The sequence below is a fragment of the Mytilus galloprovincialis genome, chromosome 7 (assembly GCF_965363235.1).
Source record: "Mytilus galloprovincialis chromosome 7, xbMytGall1.hap1.1, whole genome shotgun sequence".
Classification (NCBI taxonomy): domain Eukaryota; kingdom Metazoa; phylum Mollusca; class Bivalvia; order Mytilida; family Mytilidae; genus Mytilus; species Mytilus galloprovincialis.
Window position 1 is genome coordinate 73385292 of NC_134844.1, and position 12688 is coordinate 73397979.

General features: G+C 33.4%; 1 protein-coding gene and 1 long non-coding RNA gene across 2 annotated transcripts; one reads left to right on the plus strand and one right to left on the minus strand.

The window, feature by feature from the left end:
• Positions 1 to 1716: 1716 nt before the first annotated feature.
• LOC143083629 (uncharacterized) lies at positions 1717 to 4447 on the minus strand. Its single transcript, XR_012980812.1, has 2 exons — positions 4311 to 4447; positions 1717 to 3562 (listed from the first exon to the last, which is right to left on the minus strand). It is a non-coding gene; the product is annotated as an uncharacterized LOC143083629 (long non-coding RNA).
• Positions 4448 to 4905: 458 nt separating this feature from the next.
• LOC143083628 (uncharacterized) lies at positions 4906 to 12245 on the plus strand. The gene is made up of 6 exons (XM_076259903.1): positions 4906 to 6244; positions 6829 to 7014; positions 7210 to 7362; positions 7725 to 8414; positions 9168 to 9392; positions 10096 to 12245. Exons 1-6 carry the CDS (start codon positions 4906 to 4908, stop codon positions 11016 to 11018), a joined length of 3516 nt encoding a protein of 1171 aa, XP_076116018.1. The 3' UTR covers positions 11019 to 12245.
• Positions 12246 to 12688: the final 443 nt, after the last annotated feature.

A 12688-nucleotide genomic window follows, 5' to 3' on the forward strand; every position in this document is an offset into this window, starting at 1 on the left:
GGTGCAACGTACAACAAACGTATTATAAGTGAATAGGTAACGAATATGTAACGAATAGGTAACAGGGTATTTACTGAACTCTGGAACGGGTACATACGCAGTAATAGGGGTATTTCATCTAAAAGAACACATTATTACCACTAGAGATATGAATTTAATAGAAAATCCTTTTTTCAAAGGTGCAACGTACAACAAACGTATCATAAGTGAATAGGTAACGAATAGGTAACGAATAGGTAACGAATAGGTAACAGGGTATTAACCGAGCGCTGGAACGGGTACATGCGTGCTAATAGGGTATTTTCATCTCTAAGAACACATTTTTACCACCAGAGACACGGACATAATTGAAAATTCCTTTCTAAAAGGTGCAACGTACAACAAACGTTTTATTTAAGTGAATAAGTAACGAATAGGTAACGAATAGGTAACAGGGTATTAACCGAGGTCTGGAACGGGTACATGCGCGCTAATAGGGTATTGTCATCTCTAAGAACACATTTTTACCATCAGAGACACGGACACAATTGAAAATTTTAAAATTTTTGATATTTTTCCTGTTTCCATGGTTACGGCGGCCATTTTGAAAATTCCAACTTTAAAATCCAACTCTGCCTATGCCAGTTACCATTCCTGTAAAGTTTCATCCAGTTTGCTGAAATTTCTTATTTTTGAAATGTAGGACCTTTTTGCATTGTTTCCATGGTAACAAGACCTATTTTGGAAATTCCAACTCGAAATGCCACATCTACCAATGTTGCTCATCATTACTGTGAAGTTTCATGAAGTTTTGAGCATTTGGAGAATTTTGAAAATTTTGGTGTAGTTTCCATAGCAACATAATAGTTCCAATGATCGCCAAAATCATCCAACACCTGTACATGGTGGGCACCTACATTGTTTTAAAATATGATGATTCTGAGTTGTAACATATCCATGTAACAGTTCACCAAAAACCAAAAACTGATTTTTTTCAAAATTGTGCCGTTTCCATGGTAACGACAGCCATATTAAACTATTTCATGCCATAATTAAAAAGGGGGAAGGATATTAAAAATCAAATTAGTAACGAATAGGTAACGAATAGGGAATAGGGAATAGGTAACGAATAGGCAACGAATAGGGAATAGGGAATAGGTAACGAATAGGCAACGAATAGGGAATAGGGAATAGGTAACGAATAGGTAACGAATAGGGAATAGGGAATAGGTAACGAATAGGGAATAGGGAATAGGTAACGAATAGGGAATAGGGAATAGGTAACCAACTTGACGCCCATGAAACTTCAATAATACTTTCTACTCGTCTATATTACAAATATTCGTAATAAAGGTCAAATTACTTGTTAAAGTAATAGTACCCATCCAAATAATATTACACGAATACTTTATATCACGAACTATAAATGAGGATACACAAAATAAAAAAAAACTAAGCGAAATTGTGAATCCCGCATTGCACGAAAAAATGTGTTGTATTTCAGTAAATAACACGTGTTTTGGTTGATTGTAAACACGTAGTTGTCCATCATGCATTGTGACTCATTTACTGGATTGGTAAAAAAACTAGGTAAGGGACCGGTCAAAATTTCTTGATGCATGGGACCGGTGCAAACTGTCATGGGACAAGCACTTTTTGCAGTGTTTACAGGAATGGGACTCAATGTTTTTTCATTATTGGCAAGCATGGGACATGAACTTTTTGAAACAATGTCTGTATATGAAAAACAATTTATTTGATAAATCTATAACAAACAAAAATAACATCATGAACATCTAACAATGTGAATTTAACAGTTCCAACGTGGCAAATTCATTTTCAAGATTTAAAGAACAGTGAAGGCAACAAAAACAAATTTTGAAACAGAATAAACATGAAAAAATACTTTGATATAAAATTAAAAAAATATGTAAAAATTTGATTAGATATTTTACATGTATAACTGTTTAACAAATGTAAAAAACATGAATTCATGAATAGTGTTTCTGCACAAAAAAGCATGATTGTCAAATATAAATCTGTCCTCCCATAAAGCAGAGTTGTCTCCCATTTACCAGAGTTGTCTTTCCTGACAGATGGTATTTTTCTATTAAACATCACTTTTATTTTTTACTAATTAATTAATTTGGCAACCTAATGATCCCATCAGAACAACAAATCTTATGCCATGTCACAGAAAAATGTTTTTTTTTTTTATCTGAGACCAGTATCATGATGATATTTGTGTGTTTAATATGAAAAAATATTTGCAGAAAAGCCAAAATTTTTGTACATGTATAAATATATATTAAAATTCCTTCTCTAAAGAGTAGATAACTGTGAAAATGAGAGATAACTCGTTTTATGGGAAGACAGAATAGTGAGAACAATGTATGACATAAAATAAAATCAACAAAATATGATAAATCTATTGGCACAATCTGAAATCCTACAAGCACTTATGTGTAAAATTTATTAGGTAAAAGAACAGAGAAAAAAATAAAAATAACAAAAAGCTTAACCATCAAATAAATAATAATAACAAAAGGCTTATTAAACCATCAATAAAATATGAAGATGAGGTAAAAATAATTTGAAAGTAGACTGACTAGACACATGTATAAAGTAAACTCATATAAACAATAACAATTCTCACTAAACTGTTTCCTCATTATAATATTGGACTATTGGTATAAATACTGTTCAATGAATTCAAGGGCCAGCTCTCGGAAACAACCCTCTTTCACCATGTGGGCCAAACAACACTTGTCAAATTCACTAAGGGTATCTGAAAAAATGTTTTCGATAAATGTACATGTATCTTCTATTTCGGTAATCTGATACGCCCCCATTTCAGGAGTGAAACATTCTGACATGAGATGACCACCAAATAATTCATAGATCTCTTTGCATCTATTTAACTTCCTGCACTTTGTTCTTGCTTCAACTTTCCACTTGTTCTCTCGTTTTCTTTGTTTATCAGTTCTTTTTTTCCCTCTCTTGTTCCAACTAGTTACTTTACACTTTTGTTTTAGTTCAACAAGTGTCTTATTAAACGGCTTTATCTCATCTGCAATGAAAATGTTCATCTTGTGTATTGTGTCTTCGTTGAAATTGTGTTGACTTTGCCTTCCTGATTTTAGTCTTCCATTCTGACAAAACAATGAATCATCATCTTTACTTATTTTTTCTATTTCAGTTACAACTTTTTGTTCTAGTTTTGAGGCATTGTCGATTAATCTTTCTAAATTATCTACATCATGTGGTAAGGGAAAGTAATCCTCCTTTAAGTATTTTCCTGCACATGCTTCATTTTCACTTTTGAAATATGCCAACTTTGACTGAAAATTTCCAGAGTTTGAACTGTATTTTAATTGTCGGTTCCTTTCAACAATAAATGTGTTGTGAAAAATGGTGATATTACCACAATATGGCCAAAAAGATTCGTACAACGACTTCAAAACGGTATTGTAAAATTGTCCAGTTTTTCTTTTCGGATCAGGGATATAGCCAAATTTTTTGTTCATCCATGGCTCGATAGTTGTACTTAACTTTGTTGCTCCACCAGACTGTTTAGCCTCAACTAAAAATAGTAAATATCAAAATATACATTTGTTATTCAAGCCAATGTATTAAAACACATCAAATTATTATTAAAATGCACATTTACATACATGTACTATAGATTAAAAAATGAACTTTCAAATCAACCTGGTTATCATACTGAATTTATTAAATCGGCGTTCAGTAAAGATATTGGCTATTATGTGTGTTGCGGGACAGCCTACATGATTTGTATTAAGTAGTTGATATATAGCCATTTCAAATCGACAGGATAACGGAGTACTTCTTTTGCTCACTCGGTAGCTAGTCACCAAGAAGTCCCAGGTTTGAGACTTAGCAGTGACAGGGAATTTTGTAGTGAGTTTAATGCTCTACCATGTGTATTTGAAATTTGAATATGTAGTGCATAGAATCCAATTAGTAGCTTAATGTTGTGTATATCATGTATATATTTCACTTCTATCAGTCACAGCAAATTTAAAAAGTTATCGTATGACTGAGGAATCTCTGATGGACAGATGAACTGATTATTATAGGGCTCTGTCGTTGCCAATTTAATTGTGAGAACATATTAAATAATACACGCGTTTAACAGTTTAAAATTATGAAAGGGGGTGGAGCACAAGTACGTGTATATATATTGTCTGGTATTTAATAAAAGCTCTTGGTTGAAATTTTGAATGATACTAGGGCTTATATGGAAAAGTTCCAGGTAATTGTATAGACATGTAAAATTACTAAAGTTACATGTACATTTTTGTACTTACCGATATTAGAGCTGAGAGTGACATTTTGGGTAGAGCTACTGGCAGTACTGCTAGATACGTGTTGTTGTAAGTTTTGGTGTTTTGCTGGTGGATCACCACAGTATCCGCAACTCATGGCATCTGATGCCACAAATTCTGTGCAGTCGCATTCTTCGACTCGGCAATTTCCTCTGTCGATGCCCCGGTCGTCCAGGCCCATCGTATTTACCGGAAGCTATGTATGAATGACTAAAACTTAACCAATCCGGTAAAGTCCGAATATCCGTATTAAAATGAAATCAGATAAAATCATTCAGTATATAAAATATCGGCTTTAAATATCTGTAATAGTTTGTATTTCTAATTCAGTTGCGTTATAATATTTACAGTACACTATATATTTAAGTATATAGAATTAAATGTTACCCGATTTTCATTCGGAATTCGGACTTCCCCCGAGATGGACTTTGCATTTTGTAATGTTCTCGACATTTCCGCTAGAGGAGAACCCGAACTTTTATAGAATATAACCATGATGTTTATTATATACACATGAATGATGCAAAGTTCTAGATATGTAAACACAAAACACGATTAGTAGGTTTCCACCTTGAAAATGGCCTCAACCGATCAATGGAAAGAAAGCAATACACACGAACAGATCCCCTCTTTAACACCACACTCCATTTCATTTTCTGAGAAAAGAGCAGTTCAAAGGAAGTTAACAAAAGTCACTTCAGATAGTACAATTCACACATTTAACAGGTCATTACAGACTATACCCGTTAATGATAATTTATCAAAACTCAAAAGGTTGAGGGATTCAACCAAGTCTATTGTACTTCATAACAAAATCGATGCCTTGTCTTGTGTTTTGGAGGACCTTTTATATCAACATAATGATTTAGAAAGTATTGGACCAACAATTTATGAAAGATATACCAGCAAAAGGGCAAATGGAATCATAGATTTTCAAGTTGGTCTAGACATATATGCTGACTTTATGGGAGCTCCATTATATGTTAGGAAGGATGATTTATCGACTAGATTCAAAGACGATCTTTTGGATCCTGTTCATGGTGTAAGATGTATTGTATATAATCCACCTAACTATGATAAAAAGTATATTATATTGGATAGCGATGGAGTGGACATTTTGGGTATATTGCAGAGAATAACTGATGATTTTGAAGATGCAGAAAATATCAGGGTACGTGTACGTGAAAATATTGACTATGGTTATATAAACACAGCTTTATTAACGTTGGATACTGAGCATGATCGAAGTATTGTCAAATGTATTCTTGCAAAATTGATTGGACGAAGTGATTTGATTGCTGTAGGAATAAATCCAGATATTGCTTTAAAAAAACTTGAAAAGTCCCGACAACTTTTTGCAGAAATGTCCAATGCAAAAATAGCAGCTCAAGACATGATTAACTTAAGGTTGGAAACAAAAATTAACAAATGCAAAGACAATCTCAATGAAATTGACAAAAAAATTGAATCAAAATCATTATCATTGATGCGTGAGAAAGATTTCTGTGCCAGAAAAGAAATACTTGAAGAACAGCTGGATGCAAATCAAAAGTTGTTAAGCAAAGAGACAAGTTATGACCAAAAAAAATATGGCTATTGCGTCAAAAGATTAACTGAGAAGCTTATAAAAGAAAACAGAATTAAAGCAAGAAGACTTGGTGCTGGAGCAAGACCAATGCTTGACTCTGATGATGAAGAATTTATAGCCAATGCCATCGAGAGCAAAAGTTCAGCACATGGACGCAGACACGACACAGTTCTCTATTTAAATCACAGAGTAAAACTTGAAGATTTATTGTCTATTGCCAATTATAATTTGATTAGACGAGGAAAGAAGTTGTTGAAGTCAGCAAAAACAGTACACCTTAGGGCAAGGCCTAGAAAAATCAACACAATTGAAGGCAAGAGACATAAAGGTATTTACTCTATAATAGTACAGTGTATGAACACACATAAAATCTGTGTTTCTTCATCATGTTCTTGTTTGTGTAACTAAAAACATGCACAATAAGGAAAAAACAAGAAATCGTAAATCAATTAACATAGACAAATTACATGGACATTTTGTACAATGACACAGAGACAGAAACAACACAAATAGCAAGAACTTAATAAAATATGAGCAACACAGACCCCAACAACACAAGGCACAATGTACACCCAGGTGCTCTTAATGAGAAAGTGATGTCTGCCACTAAATAGCAACTTGAAATGTTGATCATGGTAAAATCTGGAAAATACAACATGCCGTACAACACATACAAGTAAATATATGGAAGTGTGACTATAAAATTTGGAACATGATCAAAGTGGATAAGGCAACTCCAAGATCACCCCATATAAATAAATCATTTGTTTTAAGTAGTTGTGATTTAATCTCTTTTATTTATATTTATCATGTTTATGTAATCTTGACTGATCCCAAAATGAAATGTAAATACTATATTGTTAGAATGCAGATTATATAATGTCCATAATTATGATACAATGTACATTACAGGTAACTGGCTCTTTTGTACCAAAAAACCCCCAAAGACTGAGGACCACAGTACTGAGCTCACCCATCATCAAAGGGCGCATGTAAAACTAAACAGAGAAGACATGTTCAGCACCAATAGCTTGTTCAGATATTCAAGTCTGGACATCTCATTTGATGATAAAGCTTATATCAGACCAGGCACAGATGGTAAGTCAACTATTCTTTATAGCACTTGTGAGCCAAGGCAGGTTCAGGCGGGGGCTTGGCAGGTGTGCACCTCCTTGGGCACTAAAAATATATTTTTTTCCTGGAAAATCTTAATTCTTCGTCAAACGAAATGAATTCCAAACAATATTATAACACACTTTCCCTGTCCTAAGCATATTTTCTTACCATTTTCAGTCGGATTGAGAGATACAAAGGCTGGTAAAATACTCACCTTGACAGACGAAAGCAGACAAAGAAAGCTACCTCAGCATGACTTTGCAACACCAGAGGTGTACCAGTCACCTAGCTCATTTAGATTAATGACATGGAAAACTGAAACAATACAGGGTAAGTTGTATAAATATCATTTAGGGGAAGACAGATCTTTTTCTGGAAGCTGGGATATGGCATTAGAGGATAGAGAAACCAATATGTATTAAAAATCTTGTCGAAATTTCGGTGTTTGGTGGGTGCCCTATAGTAATCACTCTGTCCGTCCGTCTGTCTAGCCTTTCATTGTCGTACGATAACTCAAATTTGCTTTGACCGACTTAAAAAAAAATGTATACACATTATTTAGCAACACTAGAGGAGGCTTTCTTTCGATTTTGGAGCATTTTTATTTTTTGTTTCCAAGTTATTGGACTTAGGCCATCATGATGTGTCAGTTTTCTAGTTTGATATGCGTTTTTTTTTATGTATTTTTTTAGGTAAGGAGAGATTGATTAAAGACCATGACCAAAGTTGTGTTGTTGTCCGTCCAAAATTCTATGTAGGAAGCTCAGGGTGTGTATGGGGTAGTGATTTGTTGCGTCTCCGCTATGAAAAACCTGATTTATTTGAAATGTCTCCTGAACGCGGTGAGTCAATACAAGATAAACAGTTTTATGCGATGGTCCATGATGCTGCATTTTATGTCTTTGACAGTACCACTGATGATGACTTAACATCTTTATTATCTGGACAATCAAATTATACACATTATGAATCAGAAAGGATAACACATTTTGCTCGTCGTCTTGAACGTGTGTTAGCAAATTTTCCCAATACAGGACCTGATGAACTAATTGACAAACTTAAAGAAGCTTTACAGTTAATTGAAAAACTGAATCAAGATCTTAAAGGTGAAAACATGAGAATTTGTAACAGGAATTTGAAAACTTTGAGAGATCAGTGTGAAGAAATCATTCGTTCTATTGATTCTATGAATATATATCCTGTGAAGCCAGTTATTTCTGAATATACTGATGGCGGACCTGGAGTTGGGGTTAATAATACTGCAGTTAAATTCAGATTTGCTGAAATGTGTCGTATCCAGAATTCTGTGAGAAGAGTCAGAATCCATAGGGCCAGTGGAGACTCGGCACAAAATGAAGCAGAGAGAACAAACAGTGCTATTGGTAAGATTGCTACCAAATGCTATATTTGTATTTATTGTTCAGCAACATATATTCAATGTAGAACGTAACCAAACGTTAGTGTGCAATATTCCATGATATTGCACCCATAATTGACGTCATCGATGTTGAAAATCAAATTTTTGGCATTTCAAAGGTTTTGCTATACAATAACAGGGTAATTGCATGAAAACTGGTGAATATTATCTCTCAAGGAATATTAATTGCACTCACAAGCTCGTGCAATATAATATTCTAATTGTGACAACATTCAGCAATATTCATGTATAAATTACCCTATATTATATATATATAATTTATAATATGTAATATATTGGAATTTATGTTTAATTCAATTTATGTCCTTTTGGGAATAAAAAAAAGTAAAACAGCAGTAAACAGAAGGCTGAGCCGACCAGTCTTTGCTCTAACTCCTAAATGCCGCGTGCTTTATATCGAAGAAGCAGCAAATACCAATTTTAAAGTCTTTGGTTTGATCCGGCCGGGGATCAAACCCACTATAAAGATCATTTGTAGACAAATAGTATAAACCAAATGGAACAAGATCCAGATTAATGGTTTAAGCTACTGCTAGGTTATGATTTTCATTATTTACCTTCAACAATACTTTATATGATTCTCTTAAATTCTCTTCTTCTTTATAAATGTTTTAGGCTTATATTGCATTGAAAATTGAATATCATTAAGAGGACATCAATTGTAAAAGTAAATTTTTCATCATTTGTAAATTTATAGGTGATGCATTAGTGGATGGTGCGACTATATGTTGGGAATATTTCAAACCCCTTCATGGTTTGTCTCAGGAGGATCAGGACGCCATGACACCCAGTGATCTTGATAAACACAAGGCTGCAATGATGGAAAAAAATGCTTGGGCAGTTGCAGAAGTTGTGTCCTTGAGAATAGATGATGCCAAAGGACCTGCAGGATTTATTCAGGCATATGTGACAGAACACCCTGGTACATTGTCTATATACATCATGCACATATATTAAAAAGAATTTATGAACACATCTATATTGAAACAAACGTTCCAACCTACATGTATTAGAGCATTGGATAAAAACCGTAATTTTTATATTTGTACATGCAAAACAAAATCAGTAAATATTGGGTAAATATCAATGAGACAACCACCCAATCCTTATAAACAATTCAGCGTTCCAAAAGCATTCTAATTAGGGGTCAGTCAGCAAACTTCAATGGCCAATGAGAAAAAAATCACTGAGCCAAGTGACACTATTAAGGCCGGAGACCTTGAGGTGTTGACAGTTGGTCGATACACATACACCATCAAATCACTGATATAGTGGCACTACTCTGTTTAATGGTACTACAAAAAAAAAAATTTGTAAAAAGATAATTTCCTGCTTTCCTTTGTATTCAAGAGTGTTCATAGCTACCATTCTTAATACAAAAGAAAGTAGAATGAAATGTCTTAACAGAAAAAAGTTACAGCAGTACCACTGAAAAGAGTGGTACCACTATGTTGGTGATCAGTCATGGTTACACTCTTTCTGTACTGTAGAAAACCTACATGTATGGGAAATCATACGTTCTATTTTCACTTTTAATTTGCACCTTTAATACATGTACATATCCTAAATATAAGCCTGATTAACCAATAAATAATCAATTACCAATAATGTTTGTCTTATTTCAGAGGACCAGTTTTTCTGGAATGGCAATTACCTCAAAAGATATCATGAGTCTTCAAAATCTGCCAAAGCAACGGTACCAGGACATGGTTACTTCAAAAAGATTTATGAATTTATTGATCAGCACTGCGAAGTAGGTGAACTTTATATTGAATACAGAAAATATCGTTGTGAACAGTCACATGGGACCAAGTGTGAGTACTGCTTGAGATCTCCAGTGAATGATTTATATGGACCAAATTTGGTTAAACCAGTACCTAGGCCATATCCAGATTATGAAAGACTTCCTGATTTGCATTATTTAGTACACAGTAACACTCCCGTACAAATCGATAACGTTGAGCGGGAACCAGATGACTTTCAGCCACGTGCAAACATTAAGAAATTGTTTGCCTTGGGAGAATTGTCGACATCTAACCATGCTAGTGTATCTCAATTTAGCAAGAAGTATGTCCTTCCAGATGATCTTGTTATGAAATATGTCTTGCATCTTGAAACACTAAAGGCTGATAAGGAAAAACGGTCCATTGCAACACAAAAAAAGAGACATGATGTGACCTGTAAAACATATGATGACTATAATTGGGTGGAGATGTTTGAAAATAACTTTATAGACAAACAGACAATGTCGGTATTAGACAAATACATACAGCATCATAATCTTGGAAATTTCACTGTAAAACCCGAAAAAGTGAAAGCTGTTAAGCAATCTATTGCTATGCATTTGATAGCAGATAACAATCAGGTCAATGAAATTCAGTCAGACGAGGATGATGTAATCATTGAATTATTTGATCCAGACACAGAAACAGAAACAGACAGTAGTTCCAGTAGTTCTGAGAGTGAAAGGGAAATTGAAAACTTACAAATCTCTACTAGATCGAGACGTGTCAGACTACCCAAAAGATATGACGACTATGTAACCTAAAGTTCAGTGGTCTAAAAATCTCTATTTTACATAAGAATAGATAAACATGTACACATTCAAAATTTACAAAAAAAAATGATAGCTTACTGTAGAAAATATAGGGATATGGAGTATTAAAGTGTGCTTGTTTTTCAAAAAAGTTCTTTGAAAAGTGTGAATATTTGGTCTTTTTACAAAGGGAAAATTCTGAAAATTTGTGAAAAATCTCCATTTCATATGCTTTAGAAGTTTCAATAAAAGGAAATGTGGTGTATAAACCAGCCATACTTTTAAGAAAATTGACAAAATGTGTGATTTCCATGTACTTTCTATACAAATTATCTCCCTTGGATTGAAACAGAAATTTTGAAAATGGCCATGCAATTAAAAGTGCTACTTCAACTATAATTAAACAAAATGAATTGTTTTAATGTTTCTGTTTTATTTTGTACATGTAGACCATAATTCCTTAAATAAAACAAAAATCTAACATGCTCAGAAATGATGTTCAGTGATGACCCCCTGAACTACCTTAATCATAAATGTTATTATCATGATTATGCAAATTCAACAGACATTGTAGAATGAAAACTCTGGCTGTAGAAAAAGAATGTTTGTGGAAATTTAACAAATACAGTAGCATACTACCAAAAGAAATGATTGGAATATTCATTCAAAGGTCACAACAAATCTGGAACCCACACCCAATAAGCTCTGAATAGCCCAGATATAAATATATAATCAATCAAGCTGCATATATGTTGAGATAGTAAATTTTACTTTTTTCCCACTTTTAAAAAAAATGTTTAAAATACAATATTGTTGTAAGTGGAAGTTGGAGATGTTCACTTCTTTAATTTTGATGCTATTTTCACATTCCTCTCGTTTTAAATTTGAAAATTTAACTGTCTCGAGATGTTCACTTCTTCTGGTATGACTATTCAAATAATGGGGATTGTTTTATTCTAAGCAGAATTTTTTTTTATATTTTTGTAATTTTTTTTTTTGGAAAATTTACCGACCCACTGTTAAATTAGAATAGTCAGATTCTAAATTAAGCTGCAATTTTTTAAAAAAAATGTATTCTACCATACAGTTCATACATGTTGATTGTTTAATATTGCATGTATCATTTATTATAATCAATAACATATTGTCATCTGTTTGGGCTCCTGTGTTGGCAATAACATATGCTTATGTATTGTTTTGTTTACTTTATAATAGCAAAATAAATACAGTTCACACATAGTAGCATTATTTTTCAGCTATCCAAATACATTGTATCCACAACTTTGATCATGTTTTTGTGCTTTAACATGGGACACACACTTTTTTACTAGGTAAAGTGCATGGGACAAGCATATTTTTATTCTGCCAGTAACCATGGGATCAAGAGAATTATTTCAGACAATTTTCTTTTTGCACCGGTCCCATGCATCAAGAAATTTTGACCGGTCCCTAAGAATAAATTGCGACACATGTAAATAAACAATTACATGTGCGAGAACATAAGTATGCTAATTTATGCATTTCCATATACATTGTAAGGTAGTGGTCCCGACCTGTTTAAAGTGTTTAGGATGAAATTTAAAAAAAAGGAAGGACAGGATTTTGAGTAAAAAAAAAAAGGCAGGATGAGTAACTTGGCAAAAAAAAAAAGGCAGGATGACAATTGTTGTAAAAAAGTCAGG